The sequence below is a fragment of the Schistocerca serialis genome, chromosome 3 (genome assembly GCF_023864345.2).
Source record: "Schistocerca serialis cubense isolate TAMUIC-IGC-003099 chromosome 3, iqSchSeri2.2, whole genome shotgun sequence".
NCBI lineage: Eukaryota > Metazoa > Arthropoda > Insecta > Orthoptera > Acrididae > Schistocerca > Schistocerca serialis.
In genome coordinates, this window is record NC_064640.1 from 877,481,886 (window position 1) to 877,499,053 (window position 17,168).

General features: G+C 39.6%; 1 protein-coding gene across 2 annotated transcripts in view; it reads right to left on the reverse strand.

The window, feature by feature from the left end:
- Window positions 1-421: 421 nt before the first annotated feature.
- Window positions 422-17,168, reverse strand: part of LOC126471072 (thioredoxin-like protein 1) — a 68,910-nt gene continuing 52,163 nt past the window's right edge. For both annotated transcript variants that reach the window (XM_050099145.1, XM_050099144.1), the window contains exon 5: window positions 422-1,791. In XM_050099145.1, coding sequence (XP_049955102.1) covers window positions 1,581-1,791 — 211 coding nt within the window. In that variant the 3' untranslated portion in view covers window positions 422-1,580. The remainder of the gene's footprint in view (window positions 1,792-17,168) is intronic.

Consider the following 17,168-nt stretch of genomic DNA (forward strand, 5'->3'; position numbering starts at 1 on the left):
TATACTGTATCAACAATCACTGAGATTTGCACTCTTTTAGAGATTACTATAAGCATTGATTAAATATGTTCCTTTCACAAGAGTAATATCCAAGAAATCGTAAACAAGAACAATATCCCATCAATAAATATAATATCAAGTAACAAATTTGGTAGAAAGTCAGTTTTCTCCATGATTCATTGGAAAATACAAGTTGTTGAAGGCACCTGCACAACAACTATTACAGGTGCTCATGATATTCAATAAATTTAATTATGCACAGTAAATGAGGGAGATGGTTATAGAGGGTGTAAACCAAATGTAAACAGATCACAGCAATAACAGCCAGAATACCAGATCAAATTACACACCTAATCATTAAAGATTTGGGTTCTGTTGGCAAAGGGTCAGCTTCATTCAACACAAACAAAACACTATGCAGTAGCATCCACAAAATTTATTAGCCATATTAATGCATTATGATTCTCAAAAGCTTTAAAACAAAAAATGACACGACTGAATTCATTGAGGGCATGGCTGTTCTGTCCATGGTTACTCAGCATACAACACAAGAAAAGGATCTGATACAGAAACAGAAACACACACACTGTACAGCTGCTAGTTCATTTCAGTTAGTGATTATATGGTGTATCAACATATACACAGATGCCAGTGAGATGACTAATAATATACAAATTTAAATCAATTACATGTGTCGCTACATGTAAGGCTAATGACATTTACTTCTGTCTGCATTTTCATATTCCTTCAACACATCTGTTTCAGATACATCAAGCTGACAGATCAAATATACGAATTAGTTTATAGTAGTTAAATGCAAAAACATCTGTCTTTCAGTGAATTTAACAATTTTCTGAATGAGATTATAGAAGGTGGTTTAATCTAACCTCTGCTGAGGAAAATAATTGGAACTACAACAGTAATAATATATCTGAAGTATATATCTCACTTGGATTCTTTTTTTACTTAGTTAAGTAACTTGAACTAATATCCTGAAGTAATTACACATCGTTCTTTATGTGTAGTCAGATTAAATTTCATTGTCACTGTGCCTTTAAACAATTTCAGATAAAAATGCACATCACCTTTCACATGTAGAGCGAAACTAATAATACTGTATTATGGAACACTAAATACATGAGTTTATACCACTGTATCTTACATGTAAGACATGCCATCTCAATCATACAAGCTGTTTACGTGAAGAATGCAAATTAATCAACAGTGCAATAAACAATTGAGGCATACAAATTTGAAGCAATAGTTCAGCACAATATCAGAAGGAGGTACTGCATGTACTTTGTTGAATGGGTAACATGTTTGTCCTTTCCTCATCTGTGTAGAAATTTAGTACTGATCACAGAAATGTGAAACACTCAAATGTTGAAAATGCTACTCAATATCATGTCACACAAACCAGACATTCTTGTTGAATAAACAAATGATTTTCAGCAGTAAACATTATTTCTCCATCATGTTGCCAAACTGTACGAAAAGGAGTGAAATGCTGATTTAGCATTACATAAGTATTGTCATTTTTAGGCAGATGATAATATAATTGTGAGTAAATTCCAATGTTTCTAATGACTTTCACCTTTCTTCCCAGCGACTCTCTTAAAGTCACCCATTTTTGTAGTCGATATAGCTGAACCAATAAATGAAAGATATTCAATTTGAGTCGCTTCACTTCCAGATTGATTGTCTTTGATGAATAGTTGAATATTTTGAACATTCTGGAACTTTACAAACTTTAAGTTTATAGGCTTCCCTTCGAGGTCACTTGGTGTAAGTCTGAAACAATTAACACGAAATTACTTTAAATATTTTCATCAAACATACACTAAGACTTAATTACAGTGGGTTCAGTTTCAAATGAGCCTATTTAGAATCACAAAAAAATGGAGTTACAAAAATATAATTGCTATTTTAAAAAATGTCATTAACGACAGTTGAAAAGTGAGAGCTTCAACTGTAATACCTTGTTCTTCAGAAACAATTGAACCCCCCCCCCCCCCCCCCCCCCACACACACACACACACAAATAGACGGAAACTCAGAAATACTTGGATGGCAGCAAATCTTTCAGTGCACCTCATTTGTCCATGACCTGTATCAAAACAATATTGTAATATTTTTTGTGTGACCAGAGCGAGCGAGGGGGGGGGGGGGGGGGGGGAGAGAGAGAGAGAGAGAGAGAGAGAGAGAGAGAGAGAGAGAGAGAGAGAGATGCTTGTGGATGGAAATAAGTAAATACCAACAATTTCAAAAGACTCGATATCATGCAAATCTTCCACATTAGCACCACTGTGGAAAAATTTATATCTGAACTGATGGACGCATTGGGACTATACAGGGTGAGCATGAACTGTGATAAAATTTCAGTGTTGTTCAGGGATATTTTATGAGTATTTTGGTCTAAGGAATCCATAATATTTAATGGCTCAATACAGAGTAATTGAATTTTGTTTTATTTCTTGTCCCTATTTATCCTTTTATCTGTATTGCAATGGAAATATTTGCCCAACATTGCAAATGTCAACAATATGCACCGTATGTATCTTTTTTTGTAAACAAACTCGTTCTATTTGCTCTCAGTGCTTGCTGCTGACAACACTAACGCTCATTTTACTCCTCGCCCTCAAGCGTTTATTCAATATTGCTTGGTTCTGTCTTTGGTTTGTTCTTCTGGCAGTATTAGTTGTACATTTAACAGTGATACACAGCACTATAGATAGGTTTACTGCGGAAAAGTTAGCCCATATGCACTCTGTGTATGTGTTCTCTGAAAGAAACAAAATAGTGGTACAACAAGCCTATGATTAACTGTTTGCAGAGCAAAACTAACCTCATTACAGTACTTTTGCATCTGACTGCTGTTGCATTACTCCATATTTTATGTTGTACATTAAGAAACAAAGGTAAACTGGGATAACAAACTGAATACATTGTATTTACATTGTTACTCTTGAAAGACCCACTGGAGCCTATTGGTCCCTGTAATAAGATACTCAAGAAATATCACTGAACAACATCTGAAATTTTGCCAGAGTAGTTCTTGTATAGATACACACACACTATGTGATCAAAAGCATCTGAACACCCCAAAAAACATATGTTTTTCATATTAAGTGGACTGTGCTGCCACCTACTGCCAGGTACTCAATATCAGCGACATCAGTAGTCATTAGACATTATGAGAGAGCAGAATGGGGTGCTCTGCGGAACTCACTGACTTCGAACGTGGTCAGGTGATTGGGTGTCACTTCTGTCATACGTCTGTACGCGAGATTTCCGCACTCCTAAACTGTTTCCGATGTGATAGCGAAATGGAAACGTGAAGGGACATATACAGCACAAAAGTGTAAAGGCCGACCTCGTCTGTTGATTGACAGATACCGCCGACAGTTGCAGAGGGTCATAATGTGTAATAGGCAGACATCTATTCAGACCAACACACAGGAATTCTGAACTGCAAGTACTATGACAGTTAGGTGGAAGGTGAGAAAACTTTGATTTCATGGTAGAGTGGCTGCTCATAAGCCACACATCACACCGGTAAATGCTAAACAATCCTCGCTTGGCGTAAAGAGCGTAAACATCAGACAATTGAACAGTGGAAAAACGTGTGGAGTGACGAATCATGGTACAGAATGTGGCGATCTGATGGCAGGGTGTGGGTGTGGTGAATGTCTGATGAACATTATCTGCCAGCATGTGTAGTGCCAACAGTAAAATTCGGAGGTGGTGGTGTTACAGTGGTGGTGCGTTTTTCGATGGGATTGCATCCCTTGTTGTTTTGCGTGTCACTACACCACTTTCAAAACACTGTCCATAATATAGCAACACATCACCATGGCTCTAATTAAATTTAAGAAGACTACTTGTACAGTATACATTCACTAACAATGCCAACATTGTTCTGAAGTAGCTGGCCAGATGACATCTGCCATGTCAGAAGTATGTGTGATCACCTGGACAATGACACTTTAGACACTGCTTTGAAAAAGAGAGAGAATTTTGTGAAGTCCACTTCATTGCAATTATCTATGGACTAATACAATAGAATGATGTGAAGAACCTGTCACCACAGTGTGTGTGAGGTTATTCTCCATTCACAGTTCACTCATTACAACAGGTTTGGTGGCTGCGACGACTATTCTGAGTGGTTTACTTGAGTATCAGCAAAATATGTCAAGAAGTGAGATTGCATGACTTGTAATATAATGCAGTTGTGAGCCCCAGAACAATTATGTACAAGGGTACATGCAAATAAGCTATGAAAAGTGCCATGATGATAATGGAAGCTGAAGAAAAGGATTAAAATTTGTGCCATGGCTGGGACTCGAATCCAAGTCTCCTTTCTTACTAGGCAGGAATGCTGACTCTTACACCACCACAGTACTATGGACATCATTGCTGCACGAACTGCCCAACTCCAGTGTCCTCCCCAACACAAACTTCAATTCATATTGGGGAAGATTTAATTATATATGAAAACTTATGTTCATTTCTTCATCCAACAGGGAGAGTGTCAGCTATCTCAGAGATGTAAACAAATTGCTTCAGATTTGTCATCCACTGACAACACTTTGTCATTTGATAAGATGACTTCTTCAACCAACATCAAACAAAGCAGAGATCAAGTGCTAACTGCAACAGTTATGGCAAAACACTCCTTAGGTCGTCATATACCTACTGTGCCTGCATTCACATAGATCACTGACCACTTTCCACTGACCAATCTATACTAGGGATGGAGAGCATAAAGAAATATCATGGCAAAAAAATGGTTCAAATGGCTCTGAGCACTATGGGACTTAACATCTGTGGTCATCAGTCCCCTAGAACTTAGAACTACTTAAACCTAACTAACCTAAGGACATCACACACATCCATGCCCGAGGCAGGATTCGAACCTGCAACCGTAGCAGTCGCGCGGTTCCGGACTGCGCGCCTAGAACCGCTAGACCACCGCGGCCGGCAATATCATGGCAGAGAATGATCTTGAGACAAAACTGTTGTGTGTTCACAAGACACAAACCTGTTAACAAGAGCCTCTCCAGAACAAGAGCCTGGAACAATCAATTGGACAGCCCCAAAGCACTTCATATACATTAAAATCCTCACAAAGGAAAAAGGATGGGGAAGTTAAGTGGTAAGGTTAGTAGGAATCTCTACATCAACTGGTTCATTGTGAGACAAACGGAACACACACTAATGATATGATGCATGTATATTATAATAGTAACTGCTTGTAGGCTAGTGTTGGCAGGAAAACACAGTGAGTGGACTGCATCAAGAACAGACAGCTACTATTCTTTCAGTTCCCTTTCCACTTCATTCATCTGTGTGGAGGCTACCACCCCTTGGCATGGGGATATCATACAATTTACGCATTTTTTATAAACACAAGCCCGAAGTTCTGCCCAGTGCTAGAAGTCCGATTTCCTCTACATGTGGCCTGAATTCATTTGTTTTCCATTAATAAAATGGGGGCCATTTTATTTGTGAGTATTTTATTTTCTTTGCTCCTATCATATTATCAGTGGGGTGGTGACATGAGAGAAAAAGAGGGAGGGTTTGAGGGACTTGCTGGTTCCCTCTGGCAGATTTTGTTGCCAATAATGACTATACCTCTATTTTAATTGGATTCGGTATCCAACTTTCATGCAGCATTGCCTGATGGTTATGGTTCATTTATTTTCATTTGCAAACTGTTCAGAATACAGTCATGGTTCAGTGCTGTGAACACACTACTTAACTTGGTCTCTGTGCCAGTAGGACTGAATGTTCAGCTTATGAGCGCAGCATGCTTACCATAGCATTTTTTAAAAATTATTTATTTACTTCTCTATGCCTGTTATCACTGCACAGGCATAGTATTACAGTGCACCAGCCAAATCTGTAACCACTGATAAACAATATGAGCTATTTTCAGAGTCTAACAATGATGGCTGCACGAAGTATATGCTGGGCACATATAGACAGCGTGCAGTTGCTGCCTAGCTGACAGTCAGTATGGATCATTCTTGCATTTTTTAATGTTATACTCACATTAAACTAATAGAAGTTCACACAGGGTATCAATTACAAAAATCAATACTTGGATGTTGTTTTGTCAAAGGATGATTTTTATTCAAGTTTTTCACCTATTAAACCAACATATATAAGCTACAATTTGTCACTACTCAAGTAGAATGATCTAATAGTTATCATCCAGATTCTTCAGCTTCAGTTAAAAGCTATTAGAATTGATACACAACTTAAGTGATAAGATGTACACAAACCACGATTTTGGTCGCAAGATAAGTTACAGCTGACTGGGTGGGAGTGCTACATAGTGACAGACGCTCTAGGACATGGTCTTCTACACAATCTATGGATGTGACCAATGACCTCTCAATCAAACTGAATTTTATTGTATTTGATTGTGTAGGATTAGTGTGTGTACATTAAATGTACATGTTGGTTGGTTGGTTGATTTGGGGGAGGGGACCGAACAGCGCAGTCATTGATCCCATCAGATTACGGAAGGCTGGAGAAGGAAGTTGGCTGTGCCCTTTCAAAGGAACCATCCCAGCATTTTCCAGAAGCGATTTAGGGAAATCACGGAAAACCTAAACCGGGATGGCCAGACACGGGTTTGAACCGTCATCTTCCCGAATGTGAATCCAGTGTGCTAACCACTGCACCACCTCGCTTGGTAAATGTGCATGTAATTCAGGACATGTCAAAAACAAAAAACATCCATTATCATGTACTTCCTAACCATTTTTATTACATTCTAAAATAATTGATTATACACTGAAGAGTCAAAGAAACTGGTACACCTGCCTAATATTGTTTAGGACCCCCGCAAGCATGCAGAAGTGCCAGAGCATGAAGTGAAATGGACTCTACTAATGTCGGAAGCAGTGTTGGAGGGAACTTACACCACGAATCCTGCATGGCTGTCCAGATATCTGTAAGATTATGAGGGGGTGGAAATCCCTTCTCAACAGCACGTTGCAAGGCATCCCAGATATGCTCAATGACATTCACGTTCGGGGAGTTTGGTTGCGAGCGGAAGTGTTTAAAGTCAGAAGAGTGTTCCTGGAGCCACTCTGTAGCAATTCTGGACGTGTGCGGTGTTGCATTGTTTTGTTGGAATTGCCCAAGTCCCTCGGAATGCATAATGGACATGAATGGATGTAGGTGATTGGACAGGATGCTTACGTGCATGTCACCTGTCACCCCATCACATCATTACAAAGTCGCCACCAGCTTAAAGAGTCCCCTGCCGACATGCAGGGTCCATAGATTCCTGTGGTTGTCTCCATACCCATACATGTCCATCTGCTTGATACAATTTGAAACGAGACTCGTCTGACCAGGCAAAATGTTTCCAACCATCAACAGTCCAATGTTGATGTTGACGGTCCCAGGCGAGGTGTAAAGCTTTGTGTCATGCAGTGATCAAGGGTACACAAGAGGGCCTTTGGCTTTGAAAGCCCATATCAGTGATGTTTCGCTGAATGGTTCGCACATTGACACTTGTTGATTGCCCAGCATTGAAATCTGCAGCAATTTGCAGAACAGTTGCACTTCTGCCACACTGAACGATTCTCTTCAGTCGTCGTCAGTCCTGTTCTTGCAGGATCCTTTTCTGGCCGCAACGGTGTCTGAGATTTGATGTTTTACTGGATTCCTAATATTTACGATACACATGTGAAATGATCATACAGAAAACCGACTATAACACCACGTTCTAACTCATTTAAATCTTGACAACCTGCCATTGTAGCAGCAGTAACCAATGTAACAACAACGCCAGACACTTGTCTCATATAGGCGTTGCTGACCGCAGTGCCGTATTCTGCCTGTCTACATATCTCTGTATCTGAATACGCACGCCTAAATCACTTTCTTTGGTGCTTCATTGTCAATAACAATATATACAAATTTAATGTTAAAAGTACTCTTCAATACTGCAAAATTCCCCTTCCACCAGTGTCTTTGAGGTTCTTTGGAAAGTTAGTGTCATATAGGAATTTAGGCACAAGGTGTATGGTGGACGCTTATAGACAAGGTGCAGTTGCAGTGTAATCAGGTCATCCTCCAAGCATTGTCAGTCGATGGTGTATGCTTCATATATCATTCTTCCTCCGTGTGTAGTGGGTGTGTACACTAGCATTTTTAATCCATTCTGTGCTACCTTTTTTTAACATATATTATTGTTTTATATACATACAAAGATGTAGAAGTTAAGATGCTTACATTTTTTAAGCAGTTTCTGCGTGTTTCAGAAATCTCTTCTTAAAATGATCCTAATTGCTTTTTTTGTAATGTGAACACACTTTTTATTTCTTGAATGTTAGAGTTTCCCCACTCTGCTACTTAATACTGCATGTATGGTTCAAACAGTCCATGGTATACAGTGCACAGAATCCGTTTCTGTGCATACTGTGATAGCTGCTTCATTATGAATATGACTGATCTGAGTTTCTTATGGACAGAATTAATATGCTGTTTTCATTTCAGCGCATTATCCATAACAGTACCCAAGAATCTGAAGGATTCTACTTCTTCCAGCATTGTTTTATCCAGTCTAATACCCATGCGTGCACTCTTCTCTCTGTTTTTGAACATGGTGCACACACACATGCTTTTTTAGGTTTATAACCAGTCCATTTTGCAAGAGCCATCAAGATGTGATATTTGCAGAAGCATGTGATCTTTTCTCAAGCTGTTCACACTTTGGTAACTGTTTAGTATAGTCATCTCGTGCGTACATCCCCCCCCCTCCCCCCAACTCTTACATCTTTAACAGACAGATTAAATAACAATGGCCCCATTACTGATCCCTGTGGCACTCCATGTCTGGTGGCTTTGGTTTCTGATAAATGTGTGTTCCCTTACTGATGTATATCGTTTCCTGTTGCATACATATGATTCCATCCACTCCCCCACTTTCCATTGAATATCCTAGTTTTCCAATTTTTGTATCAGTATTTAATGGTCAATCTTGGTGAATGCTCTGAAGAGATCCAGAAACATTGCAGAAACAACTGTTTTTCTGCCAGATTGGCAACTGCTGATTCTAAGAATTTACCATTTGTGAAACCATGCTGCAATGGTTCAAGAAAGTTATGTTTATCCAGATAATCAGCTAATCCATTATACGTCAGCATTTCCATGATTTTTAAGAGGCCTGATTCTGTTGGGATCATTCTTTCTTGTATAATACTGGCACCATCCTGTTTATCTTCAGTTTTTCTGAAAAAGGTTCACTTATGATAGAGTTGTTCACTATATCCAGCAATGGTGTAATTATTAGATTTGCACTCATACTAGCTTTATCATGTGATTTGATATTTCATCAGCTGATTTCTTATACTTCAGTTCTTGTACAGTTTTCCTCAGTTCATCTTACGCAAATTATTCGAAGTAAATGGTTCTGCCCCCTTTTTTATATACCTTTGTAACCTTTTTTCCAATCTTTAGTTATGTAGTTACCACTGAATATATTACCTACCTCTCTACCATCTGTAACCACTGTGTTGTCTATTTTCATTGACCTAATCTCTGTTTGATCCACTTTTTCCTTTCTGTCAACATTAATTATATTTCAAACTGCCTTTAACTTTTTTTGAGTTCATTATGGCATTAATTGCTCTTACCTTTGTTGGTTGCTTGGTTTTGGAGGAGGAGACCAGACAGCGAGGTCATCGGTCTCATAGGATTAGGGAAGGACGGGGAAGGAAGTCGGCCATGCCCTTTCAAAGGAACCATCCCGGCATTTGCCTGGAGTGATTTAGAGAAATCACGGAAAACCTAAATCTGGATGGCCGGACGCGGGATTGAACTGTCGTCCTCCCAAATGCGAGTCCAGTGTGCTAGCCACTGCGCCACCTCGCTCGGTCTTACCTTTGTTCTCTTATTATTTTTCCATATTATTTTTGTAATATTTTATGATTTTCAGCTTTGCCCCTGTCTCTGAGCCTGCAGCCCAAGTTCTATTATTTCACTGGTGATCCACTGTATTAGATGCTGCAGCTTTTCTCGTCTCTTTACTTCAGGGAACACTACATTAAAATAGAGTTTAATGGTTGTAATAAAGAAATCATACTTTTTATTTACATTCTGCATCTGTAGGGCTTCGTCCAGGTTTCCCTACTTAACATTGTTCAACACATGTTAACATTTTGCTCATTGATGATTTTGATTTCTTTGGTTGTTCGTTCCGAGTCTGACACTATGTCATTACTACAGCAGAAGCCAATCAGCTGCCCATGATAATCGGATATTTCTGTTTGGACTACATGAGACATAATTACACCTACTAATATTAGTAATGATGTTGTCAATAGCAGTCTCACTTCAATCACTCTTGTTCATGCATGTGGTGTTGCCTCCTTATTATACTGTGTTAATAATTTGAAATCTTGTTTTCTTCCTGCTCCTTTTCTGATGTCAATATTGAAGTCTCCACATAAATTTTTTTTTCTTCATTTTAATTCTTAGCAAGGTGGATTTTTTTCCATCAGATGCTTATCTTGCCACCCAGTATTACGTCCACACAAAACACACTTAAGTCATCTGTCACTGTAACAGTAATTTCAAAGTCTTTTCTCAGCTACAGGTAACCTCACATATTTATTGTTTAGTGTTTAGAGGCTTTCCTGTTTTAATATACACTAAAGCACTAAAGAAACAGGTATAGGCATGCATATTCAAATACAGAGATACGTAAACAAGCAGAATACTGCGCTGTGGTTGGCAATGCCTAAATAAGACAAAAAGTGTCTGGCACAGTTGTTAGATTGGTTACTGCTGCTACAATGGCAGGTTATCAAGATTTAAGTGAGTTTGAACGTGGTGTTATAGTCGGCACACAAAGCGATGGGACACAGCATGTAACGGGACGTCTTCCTCTCGTATTACTTTTCCTCAATACTAGTTGTCGATACCAGTATTATTTTTCGAATTTTGGTCCAGTCAATATTATTTCAGTTGCTTTGCTGAAAACTTTCATATAATTTTATACACAGAAAGTTATGTTTCAAGTTAAAATTTATGAAAACTAATTACATTATAAAATATTTTTATTTTAATGTTATAATCGATAAGTACTAGTTCTGAATGGACAGTTAAAATTATTTTTTTAGAAACATTTCAAATTACTAATTATTTGCACACTTATAATTTCTATTATTAATTACGCAATCCTGTACTGTTTACTTTGTTTATTTCTGGATTCATTTATGAAATAATCGAATTTAATAATGTAACGAAAACTAGTAGGAACTCATTTGTTAAGAAAAATTGTAAACCCTTTGGGATCTTGTTATTTTCGCAGAGTGTGGGAGTCGTATGCTTGCCTCTGATGTGACCGGACATTTTTCTGTATAATAGGTGCGAACAATGTAATTTTGGCTTTGTTAATGTGAAAAATCAAAATACTGTATGATATACTAAAAGTGAGAAAATCAATGGAAAGTATATTTATGTAAAAAATTCTGCAACAGCAATTTCCAATTTATTTAGTTCAAACCAACCGTGAGGACCTGATGTTAGATTCTCAGCTTCAAGAATCAGACCCCTAGACAAGAAGAACAGGAGCCATCTCGATACAAGCTAACTAAACTTTAAAGTTTATTGTAATCTTCGCTCCTCTTAAATCTTCATAAAAGACTGTTTATTAATTGCTTGGCTTGGGCATTGTTTAATGTGGACAATAGTTGGAAGAAGGAAGGAGATTACAAGCATCTCCAAGTAGCAATGAAGTGGGGATTTTCCCATACGACTATTTCGTGAGTATACCCTGAATATTACGAAACTAGTAAAACATCAAATCTCCCACGATGCTCTGGCCAGAAAAAAATCCTGCAAGAACAGGGCCAATGACGACTGAAGAGAATCGTTCAACATGACAGAAGTGCAACCCTTCCACAAATTGCTGTCGATTTTCATGCTGGGCCATCAACAAGTGTCAGTGCACGAGCCACTCAATGAAACATCATTGATACGGGCTTTCGGAGCCGAAGACCCACTCTTGTACCCTTGATGACTGCATGACACAAAGCCTAACGCCTCCCCTGTCAATATGGACATTGAACTGTTGATGACTGGAAACATGTTGCCTGGTCGTACAAGTCGTGTTTCAAATTGTATCGAGTGGATGGAGACAACCTCATGACTCCATGGGCCCTGCATGTCAGCGGGGGACTGTTCAAGCTGGTGGAGGCTCTGTAATGGTGTGGGGCGTGTGCAGTTGGAGTGATATGGGACCCCTCATAAGTTCATATATGACTCTGACAGGTACGTAAGCATCCTGTCTAATCACTTGCATCCATTCATGTCTATTGTGCATTCCAGCAGACTTGGGCAATTCCAGCAGGACAATGAGACACCCCAGACGTCCAGAATTGGTACAGAGTGGCTCCAGCAACACTCTTTTGAGTTTAAACACTTCCACTGTCATCAAACTCCCCAGATATGAACATTATTGGGCATATCAGGAATACCTGGCAACATGCTGTTCAGAAGAGATCTCCACCCCCTCGTACTCTTACGGATTTATCGACAGCCCTGCAGGATTCATGGTGTCAATTCCCTCCAGCACTTCTTCAGACACTGGTCGCGTCCATGATACATATTGTTGTGGCACTTCTGCATGCTCGCAGGGGCCCTACATGACATTATGCAGGTGTACCAATTTCCTTGGCTCTTCAGTCTATGTGTAGAAACTTCATCACCTTTTGGTTAGATCTACAGAAGTAACTGGATAAGACATAGTCCTTTGTTAGGTTAGCTACCTGACTTTCAGTTAGCCCACGTTCACTGATACATGGTCTGGCTGTATCTCACTTATAAATATTTCTACTGCATGTTTCTTGTTATTAATGTATTTAATATTTTAATGTAGTGCTGTTACGCTTTTTTTATTTTGCTGACTTACATGTTGTGGGCTGCATTCTTAGAACACATTCTACAGCCCCTACTTTTTGTGTGGTGGTAATATTTTTTTTTTTCCTTTTTCCAAGCTGTGGCACCTGATTTCACCCCCCCCCCCCCTTCCCCCTCCCAGTCATGCCATATTAGTTCCCCTTGCTTCTGAGTATATTGCGGACATTTGTAGACATTTTGCTGGGTGTTACTGACCCCAATCTACTCAAATTCATGCCATCCTTTCCTAGGCAGTTTTCACATAGAAATTTGCTAGGGCCAATGAAAACTGCCCCAAGATGGTAACACTGTAATTTGATGGCACAGTTTATTTTGGAGATATATTTATTACTCACTCATCAGATTCACGAGGTGGTCAGTATCAGCTAGAATCCCGCATAGATACTTCTTGCCAAACAAATTCGTTCCGATGTGTATAACGACACCTCTGTAATTACGCTTTGTTTCAGAATCCGATTTCATAGTCGCTTGTTTTCCATTTACCATATTTTTAAAATGTTTATCCAATTGTTGCTTTCTAATTCCCGGCCTCATTTCCATTTTGCAGTTGGTGACAGCGATATCTTTTTTAGCATCAAGTCGCCAATTATAAGAGTCTCATTTTCGTGCCCTTGCGTGGCTGCAGTCTTGTCTTTTCTTTTACTCTATGTCACTACCTTCCAGTTACATTATTTATCTACAGATTTCAGGTTTGCTGAGTTTATCGCCATTTTATAGAGTTCTCTCTCTCTCTCTCTCTCTCTCGCTCTCTCTCACGCCCCCCCCCCCCCCCCACACCTCTCATCACTCGCCTTTCACATTCAATTTTCGCCTTTTTAATGACACTAAAGTATCACTTCACTTGCCTATTGGCTAGGGATGGGACGGCGAGGCGCACCGACTCGAGCGCACTGAGAATTCCTTCACTTCTGCTTCTCCAGCGGTTCTCAAGAAACGGCGTGGCGGCGCGTGTCGCTGCCTGCTCGTTCACCGAGACAACATGCACCGGAGTGGTTATTTGAACTAACTGCCGACACAAGACAAACACGCTCGCTGTGCTCTTAACTCGTACGTCTCGCGTTTCACTGAATAAAGTAGTGATTCAAATAAATAAGGATACACGAAAACGACAGTAAAGCAGCTGGCAATACTTTATGGAGAATACGCATCTTTGTTACAACACTTGCTTTAAGAAGCTCCATAATGTTTAAAAAAATACAACAGGTACGATTAGACTTCTTACATTACACAATTTATCGAACAATAAACACCGACATCCACTGATACAGGGACTCAGTTCTTCTCACAATGTGAGGCAGACAAAATAACTAGGTATGTATGGCATCCATTAAAATTGCACAAAATGGGAATTTCGTGCAAAAGGTCGGATAGTACCTGAAGCAGTCCTCCGTGGTTCGAAAGCTTATTTTTAAATCAGGCTCCGACATACAACCCTAACTCAAATTCAAAACTATCTGAACTTTTGTATGGTGTGATATGTAATTTTATTGGACTAGTTTCTGAGCAAATCGTATCTCCTTGCAGGAGCACTGATCTACATCTTGTGTTTCTATTCACAGATGGACGTAAAAGGCAACAAAAACTAGATGCAACACTAGTGGCCATTATAATAGACGATTTTCAACCGCTCTCAGTCGTAGAAGTCCCTGGTTTATGATGTTTTGTTGCACTGTTGGACCCAAAACATTTAACATCAAAACGGGAAAAAAGTTATGTCATATGATTGAGGGGAAATAAAGTTTTAACTCTGAAGTTCCTTTAACGACTGATATCAGCGCCTTGCTGAATTGTGAGGTGTATATGGCTGTAACTGGTCAGTCCTTTTACAGTAATTTGTGTCTGAAAGCTTTAGCTCTCAAGGCATTCCGTTTCCCAGAAAAGTATACAGCGCCAAATATTAGTGAGTGGTTTCTAAATGGAACATCGAAAACAAAGTTGTAAGCATCACAACTGACAATGTCAGTAACATGACTTCAGCTGTACAGTGTATTCGCAGAGGCTACATAGATATGCAACAGATGTCTAGTTTAGCACACGCAGTCAATTTAGTTGTGGATAGTTCTTTGAACAGCAACAGTGAGCTCTGTATAATGTTGGAAATCGCCAGAAAACTGGTTAGTTATTTTAAAACAAGTTGCAATGCTAATGAAAAACTCCACAAGATACTTGATCTAATGAAGAAACCTCTACAAAAATTAATTCAGGAAATTGAAAATTGGAACAGTACATTTTATGTGCTAAAATTCCTACTAGAGCAAAAGGAACGCATTGCAGCCTATTTATCATCTTTGTGTTCCGATCTTCAGATTCTCACAGCTTGTAAGTGGTGAATTTTGAACGAATGTTTAAGTGCACTGCAGCCATTACAATTGGTAACAAGTGGCATCTGTTCTGAAAACTATTCCAGCAATGAGACAGCTAATTATAACGGTGTGCAATGGAAAATGGCCTACCATGATAGTGCAAGAGTTACAACAACATCTGCACAACTCACTCATAGCTAGGCTAGGATTAACAGAAACAAGGCAAATTGGAGAAGTTACATTTTTAAAGTAACTATATTATAATAAGGTTACTATACACAAAAAGTAATGATCATTACAGTTACTTTTAAAATGATGGTTGTAACTCAACTGTAAATAACCTCCCCTTCACTGCCCTCTACTTGATACCCCCTTATATGAAAATTCTCTCTTCATTTGCACTAGTTGATATGGCTGTATGTATACTTAATAGAGAGTCTTGACTGAAGGAAACACATGGAGTGTCTGTATATCTGTTGAAATTGGTAAAAATGTTCAAGATCCTGTTGAGTGCATTAGCTAAGTGTATTTTGTCTCTCAAAGCAGAAAAATCTTCCTCTTTGCCATCAAGTACTTCTGCTTCTTCCTGTCTGTGTCTCGTACAGTTGTTTGAAGTGTGGCTTCCAGCAGATGTCCCTTGTTCACACAGGCATGTTGATAAATCCAGTTGGTGTTGACTTTTGGATGGAAGCATGCAAGCAGGATCAGATCTTTATTTTAGTGTCAAACCTCTTCTTCAAACTCAGAACTGCATCTAGCAGAGATCTGCATTGTGTCAGCTTAGCGGATAACACTCAGCTCTTGTTTCAGAGCGCTCAATGTTGGGGGAAGGAAACCCATGAACATGTGTTCATGTTGTGGGAAGTTGATAGCCTGCGCCAGTGGCAATGGCGTAGCTACCATAGAGCTAAGCGGAGCAGTGCCCCAAGGCTCCCAAGCTCAAGGAGCCCCTCGGCCTCCATGAACGACGTTCTAAACATTATATCTTAGCAGAATCAAAAATTTTCGACTTTTTAACTTTTTGGACCATGACCAACAAGCCTCTAACAGCACGAACTGAAATCACAACAATGTCTCCCACCTCCAGAACATAAACGTAACAGGTGTATTGCTTGTCCGCTAAGACGTGGAGCCTGCTGCCATTCGGGTGTTGTTGGTCGTAGTCGGACTTGCCATGGCTGCCAACCTTTGCAAATTAACAATGAGTGGCTCTGAATTACTAGGGGTGTGTTTGACAATGCACTGTGTGACCACATTTGGATTCAAGTCTCTATGATCATTGTTGCTGCTGCACGTCATTTCTTGTGGGGTTTTATGGCGCAAAACATCTAAGGTCATAAGCGCCAGTATAGGACCATAGAACGCTGGGACCGTGAGGGTAAAAAGTCGATGTAAGGTCCAATACAAAAAAAGAAAAAAACAAATCTAAAACATCAGGACATTACCGAAGAGTATCTAAAAGACGCCAGCAAGACACCGAGTCACCGGGTAGAAATCAAATCTCTCTTGCATTATTACTGCTTTTTAAAAAACTTAAAAACGCGAGCCACAGCTTGCACGTCATCCGCTAAAATGTCCGGAAAAGCGGGCAAAACAGCCCGACCATGAGACGTAATTGGCTAAAATAGGGGCAGAGGATCAGGAAATGTCTGACTGTTAATGGCTGGCTACAGAAAGGACAGCTGGATGCAGGGTCGCCACTCACCAAGTGGCGATGACTAAAGCGGCAGTGCCCTATTCGCATCCAAGCTAACATTACTTCCTCATGGCGAGACGGCCGGGAGGAAGTCGACCAGGCTGTTGGGAGAGGTTTGACTGCTCCGAGTTTGTTCCCATGAAGGGAGCACCAATGGTCGTGCCAAAGTGACATCATACGCTGATAGAGAAAAGTACAAATATCTTGCGAGGGAACAGAGT